The 7,125-nt window shown below is 46.5% G+C and overlaps 1 protein-coding gene across 1 annotated transcript; it reads left to right on the top strand.

Annotated features, from left to right (window-relative positions):
• Positions 1–951: 951 nt before the first annotated feature.
• klf17 (Kruppel like factor 17) lies at positions 952–3,527 on the top strand. Its single transcript, XM_040172097.2, has 3 exons — positions 952–1,175; positions 1,287–2,388; positions 2,498–3,527. Exons 1-3 carry the CDS (start codon positions 1,101–1,103, stop codon positions 2,671–2,673), a joined length of 1,353 nt encoding a protein of 450 aa, XP_040028031.2. The 5' UTR covers positions 952–1,100; the 3' UTR covers positions 2,674–3,527.
• Positions 3,528–7,125: the final 3,598 nt, after the last annotated feature.

The following is a 7,125-nucleotide window of genomic DNA, read 5'->3' as shown; positions in this document are numbered from 1 at the left end:
TAAAATGTTTTTTTTAATCCTAAAAGCTAAATAAATAAAAACAAGCAATTAGCGAACACACACAGAACACAGTCATTACATTAAGATTCCCTATTTAAAAAACCTATTCGAGTATATATTTTACCTGGAATGTATGTTAATATAACCCCGAAATAAAGACACCAAATAGTAAAGCTCGGTACTCAAACTTCAGTAAGACCTGAAAGAGTAAGTGAAACCATTTCTTGGTCTAATTCTTTCCTGTGGGCGCTTCTCAGGCACCTGAACACTTCACGGCACTCTCGGGACCGCGTGGGGGGGGAGGAGGGGGGTCATTAAGAAACACGGACAGCTTTGTTGACAACCAGATTAGCCGGTTGTTTCGATGAGCCGCCACTTCACACGTTTGCGGTGAACGTGCAGGGATCTGCCAGGGACAAATTAATGAGGTGAGCTGCGGGTGCGCTTTCGAAGAGCGCGGGGGGACGAAACCGCTGGGGGACATTTCTCCACGTCCGAAGGGCGGCGAGTGATGTCAGACTTGTCCTCATAAAATTGTTCATTTTGTCTTCACTTTATGACACTCCGCACGAGGACTTCCGGCCACCTCAGTGACCTGGCACGCACTGGAACGCTGGCCTCTTGGCACGCACTGGAACGCTGGCCCCGTTCAGTGTCGGCCCCCTGCACCCGCCTCCGAGTGTTTTTGCACCTCAGTTAGTTAAACATCTTCACAAAGTCGTCCCCACTGACGACCGGCCAGTTTTTAAAGCATGCACATGTAACATGAACTCATTTGCCCCCTTCGTGTCCCAGCGTTGACAAATCATGGGGCATTATTGTGGGCGCTTTACTGACTTACCTGCGTGACGCACCTGAATGCCACTCAATGTTTGTTTGCGCCATTTAGTTGCCGTGGGGTTTGGACGGAGGGCTGAAGCCCCGCCTCTCCCCTTTGGAAGGAGGTATAAAGACGCTGCGTGTGCGCGGCGGACACTCGCATTCCGATAACGTTCCGCTGCTGTCAAACAGACGGACGCTGCATGGATTCATAGCAGAGTTTAGCAGAATTCGGGTTTGCGGTTTCTAACTTTAGTTTTCGAGACTTCTAACCGGTCAGCATGGCTCTGGCTGAAGCGATGACGCCTGTCTCCTTTCCAAACATCCAAGCCATGGAAGCCAAACAGTTCGAACATGTAAGTAGAGGATTTCATCTCAGCGTCTGTTTCCTGCTGTGTAGATGTACTGTGTTGCCTCGCAAGCTGGAATGTTGGTTTTAACTCCCCCGTTTGCTTCCCCACGAACAGATGTGCAAGGTGGACGAGTATGCGCGCCGCGGCGCAACAGGCAGCGCGTCCAGCCCGCTCCTCGAAGTGGAGTTCAGCATCGTGCGCGCCCCCGCCGCGCTGCCCAAAGACGATGACGACCTCGGGAAGTTCCTGGACATCGAGTTCATTTTGTCCAACACCATCGACTCCAATGTAATGAGCAGCAGCGGGAGCGTCTCTCCGCCGCAGCAGCGCGCGTACTCCCTGCCGGAGTCGCCGGAGAGCTGCGGCGGGGGTTCTGCGTTGGACGGCGGCGACCGCGGGCACAATCCCGCTGGCCTGGCCGCGCAGAGCTACAACGTTGCGGGTATCTTTGCGGACTCGAGTCCGGTCCGCAGCCTCATGGCCGAGCTGCTCACGACGGAGATTCGCTACCCGGGGGAGAGCTCGCCGGAGTGCGCGGGGAAGGCGAGAGACAGGCGCGAGTACACCGAACTGCGGGCAGTGAATCCGGTCTCCGCACCGGCCGCTCCCACTCATCACCAAGTGGCCGCCTCTCCTCCGCCGCTTGGATACAAAATTAAAAGCGAGCCCGTCGGTCAGTCCTGCATGGTGGCCGCCGGTTGCGGGGACTTTATGGGACAGATGTACGAGAGAGCCCAGATGCGCTCTGTGCAGCAATCTGTGTACACGCACCGCCAGGCTGCAGTTCCAGGCGCTCTGCCGGGATTCAGCGCGCACCCCATGCAGAACTCTGTACCTCAGGGACGCACAGACTGCCATATGGCGCAAATGAACACTCACCATAGCCAACAACATCTGCAAAACCAGTACATGAGCGCGCCCTACCAGCCGCAGTACGTGCACCAGAGCGTGGCGCAGTTTCCAGGACCGTACGGCGTTCACCAGCACCAGCCGCAGCAGCATCCCGCATCCATGCAGGGAATGATGCTCACCCCGCCGTCTTCTCCATCACTGTTGGAGTTCTACGCACAAGAGGAGGCGTTGAGCGGCAAACAGAAGCGCGGGCGCAGGTCGTGGGCCAGAAAACGCGCCGCGACGCACAGCTGCGACTTCCTCGGCTGTGGGAAAACCTACACCAAGAGCTCCCACCTCAAAGCCCACATGAGAACTCACACGGGTAAGCACATTTCTGAACACAGCGCAATTGTCAGCATTTTTGCCCCTTTTCTTTTGACTGTTGTTCTTGCACTGCAATCTAAACAAAGTGTTTTGCTCACGTCTCTCAGGTGAGAAGCCCTACCACTGCAACTGGGAAGGCTGCGGCTGGAAGTTCGCCAGATCGGACGAGCTGACCCGTCACTTCCGCAAACACACCGGACACAGGCCTTTCCAGTGTCACATGTGCGAGCGTGCGTTTTCCCGCTCAGATCACCTGGCTCTCCACATGAAGAGGCACATGTAGACCAGACTGAACTCAAAAGCATCCAAAATGCCTTCTGATGGTCGGGCCCGAGGAGCATCTCAGGAGAAGCACGGGTCGGCCCCTCGCCTTCCCGAAAGGCCGTCTGCGGGTCCAAACCCAAGGAACAAAACGCCTCTATGGGGACCGGTGGGTGGGGATGGGGTGCGTTGTCACCTGATGGTGTCATGAGGTACCACGTGTGTTTTTCCAATAGGGTCAAAAAGGATGAACACGGGTGTCGTTGTGTGTTGTACATAGCTGTGCTCATTTGAAATGACTAAATTATGGTTTGTATTTAAGACATGTCCTCGCCTGTCTCTGAAATAAGTTATTGATTGTGAGGGTGCCTTAACAAGACTGCATATTTGCTTCCCAATTGTGACACACTCACTGTGGGCAGAACCCAGAACCGTGTACATTGTATTCAGGAATGTTTACATCTTATATCTTTGATACTACTCAAATCAGGTCAGGGTGTTTTTTAAATTGATATTTTTATATATAAATATATATTGTCTAATCTTTGTAGGCTGTTATTCCACATGTTTCCTTTTCGTCTGTGGTTTCTCGAGCAATGCTCACAAACTCAGGTACCAACGCTCATTCTCTGTCTAGGAGCAAGCAGAGCGCCACTCTCACGTCACTCAATATGTCTCTTGCAGCTCAGTATTTTTTGGGGATAGGACCTATTTTCTTATGGAAGATATTTGAATGTTTTCTAAGAATGAAGAAATCCACTGCAACCATTAGTTGTTCCTCTGTACTTGAAACAGAATTGTACCTTTTCTTTTCCTCACCGATGCAATTGTCTGTTATCTGCAAGGGATCTGAAAATAAAAGTACTTTTCCAAATATGTCTGTCACCAAGCCTCCTCCTTCCTACTCCACTCAATTCCAGTGCTTTCAGTTTCTGCAGGCACCGCTGGCAATGATGACACTCTGACACTTTCTTATTATTCTGATATAATCCTCATCACTGTGTTGTTAGATGAAGAAAAAGATTTACAACAAAAACAACCGAGGTATGATTTGTTCTCTCCTTTGTTCGTAACATCTAACAAAGCTCTTGTATGCAAATTTTCTGAAAGTTGTGTTAATTCAGCATGTTTTAGGACACAGTGGTCGAGTCTGAGGCGAAGGGAAATGAAGATCTACCTTATTGTAGATTGTAGCGCTTTTACCATGCACCACCATCTGGCATTACATGAGTTATAACATTCAGTAGCGTTACGGCAGTACGCATTATTACAGTGATGTTATGTAGTACACCCTACCATTCATGTGTAATATGTACATAATATGTACACATGAATGGTCAGGTTACGCTCAAGCTTAATGTCTCCTTTTATGAAAGGCTGCCCTCTGCAGTTCATTTCTATAATAGGCTCTTAAGAGGCAGCGCAGAGAGAAAAGGTGCTTTTCCTTTTTACTGTGTATTTTTAAGGTGGCAGCAGTAGCGCCATCTGTTGGCGACTTGGCAAACAACAAGGAAGTCAGTAAATGAATGACTACTTCAGAAACCAAAGAACTATCACCTCTCTGTGATGCTTTATGATCCAGGCCTCCACGGGGCACAGCCGTCATGCATGACCAATCACATCTAAGACACACCTCTGCGATCACATTAATACGACTTTTATTTCCTGTTTTCCACCATTTGCCACCATGTTTTAAATCTAAGTTGAGCCCAAAAATCGGTCGTGGTTATAACACCTTAAATCTTCTACATTGTTAGAAACAATTATTTATAACGTAGTAGAATACCACAGGGATGAATGATGTGTAGTAGTGACTTAGTTGTGTAGATTACCTTCTAGATGTCCTCTTTGGGTTGGCTTGTGTTCTTAGTCCAATGAGGCTCCTGTGCCCATGCGCTTTCAGTTTCATCAGTCCTCCCTCTCCTATTGTTATGGAACATCTAGGAGAGCTAGTTCCTGTGTCTTTGTGAAGTTTGAGTTTTATGAATATGATGTCCTTTAATTATGACAGGGACAAACGTCTTACCCTCAGTCTCTGCTTTTTTGATCCTTAAACATCTGAATGAGTTCATGTGTCCACCAACAATTCTCAAATACAGAAAGCAATACATCAAGGGATAAGTGTGCCTAACTGTATTGACATTGTCAGTCAAATGCAAGTCACAGTGACCAAAACAGCCAACTCTGCCTTTTTCTATCTGTTTTAATTTGGTAAAATCCTTAGATTAACCTCAGATTATCCTTAGAGTTGTCCAAAACATTGGAAAGTATGTATTAGATAAGACCAAGGATACTGATTTAAGTATGTACAACACCTGTGGTATTTTACCATCAGTGATATCATTTTAGGAGGATGTCTGCACCCGCCTATAGGAAGAATCCTCCAATGAGCTGTGTTCAACTCTTCTTATCTTCAACATCCTCATCATGGCCCAATGTCCGTTGAAAGCCATAAACTGGATCCATGGTGGTAATTGTGGGAGGTGTGTGTGTGTGTGTGTGTGTGTGTGTGTGTGTGTGTGTGTGTGTTGCAGTCATCGTGACTTGTGGTACTGCCGCCGGCCACACAGAGGCGGCAACACCTCATGCCATTTGTGAGCGGCGGCTTCAGGGTGCTGCCTTTCATTTATGGACTACAGCGCTTTTCAAATGCATCGCTTCACACTCAACACTGTGCTCCTATGGTTCGTGACCCATACGCCGGTCATGACATAAATCAACACACATCCACGTTGCGGTTAAACATTGTGGAATGGTGATGGAAATCACCAGAAAAAACGAAGGTTAGATAAACACTGTCCAGTGATGATATTCACACCTGATTGATTAAACTCGTTATAATATTCTTTCAGGTTTAGAGCAAACTATCAGCGATGGTTCATGGGTGTTTGCTTTAAAAGTTGGGTTTTATATTTCTGTCATCACTTTTTACTGATGTAACTGAAGATTACAAATGAGGTGTGAGGAGGAGCTGCAAAGACTCACAACTGAATCTGTCCAGAGGACAATCATTAGCAGTGTACTCCACAAATCATGTAGTTATGGAAGAGTGGCAAAAAGAAAGCCACAGTTTCAAAGTAAACCGTAAGAAATCCAAGTCATGTGGGAGACACAGCAAACATCTGAAAGAAGGTGCTCTGGTCAGAACCTTTTAGCCTCAATGCAAAACGCTATGTGGTGGAAAGCTTGAGCAAACCATCCCAACAGTGCAACATGGTGGTGGGGATGCTTCTTTTCAGCAGCTACAGGGACTACTGGTCAGAATGAAGGAAGGCTGGATGGAGCCAAATACTGGGCAATTGTTGAAAACACTTTGATGCAGTTTGAAAAGGCTTGAGACTGGGGCGGGGGTTCATCTTCCATCAGGACAATGACCCTAAACATACATCCGAAGCTACAATGAAATTATTTAGCATTTTCTTGGTTTAAAATGGCCCAGTCAAAGCCCAGATCTCAATCCAATTGAGAATCTATGGCAGGTTTGGAAAATGTATCATCCAATCTGATTAACTTGAGCCGGTGCAAATGAAAATCCAAAGCCATCATAAGAGTACAGGTTGAACTAATGGTAGTCGGCCATTATTCTGTGCACCCGTCTGGTAGAGAATACGGATGAGCAAGAAAAGCTTTATGTATCCTTCTTTTGAATATTGCTAATAAAGAGGAATGATACATGTCTGCCAGTTGCTGGTTCTGTCATACCAATATTTGGAGTTTGTAAAAAAGCTGGGCAAGCTAACAAATATCTCAGTTTTATTAAATGGCCCCACACACAGAGGGAGAGCAATGCCATCCTCTGTTTGTTACATTAGGAACAAGGAGCATAAAGAAATGCTGAGACCAGTATTGTCCGACACGTTTCTGCATGATCAAGACACACAGGTCGTTTCGGAGCAGTGACCCCCAAAGGGATGTTCTCTGGCTAGATAGATAACATACGTATTGTCTTCTTTGGATTTGGAACAAGTTTCAATAGAAAACGTTTTTTTTGAACTACATGAAAAGCATTCTGCAAGTGACTTTTAGCAAGTACAAATAAATTAAATATTGGCCTATGGTTGTTCAAAATAGCTGGGTCACCACATTTAAACAATGGGAAAACCAAGTCAGATTTACATTTACTTTGCCAGTGTTTTATTTTCCATTGTCAGATTAAAAAGATACGCAAGAAGCTTTGCAAAGAAATCAGCAGCCACTTTCAAAAAGTAAGGGTTTATACAGTCGGGCCCTGAAGGTTTCGTATGAGCTTTTTAGGTCTTATGTGCAGAAAATGGGGTAAAATTATAAAGCGGACCAGTATGAACTGGAACACCAGTACAGGGTGTCAGAGACCTTGGACAACAAGAGTCAAACAGAGAGCCAGAAGATATTTTGCTAAAACAATTCCGTATCTGAATTTGGTCATGAACAGCGTCAGATTACTTATAACAAAAGGAGGTAATTGTGTGAGTTCTTGCTAACAGAGAGGGATTTT

This window comes from Gasterosteus aculeatus, chromosome 3 (genome assembly GCF_964276395.1).
Source record: "Gasterosteus aculeatus chromosome 3, fGasAcu3.hap1.1, whole genome shotgun sequence".
NCBI lineage: Eukaryota > Metazoa > Chordata > Actinopteri > Perciformes > Gasterosteidae > Gasterosteus > Gasterosteus aculeatus.
Note: the sequence above shows the minus strand (reverse complement) of the source record. Positions and strands in the feature narration are given on the sequence as shown.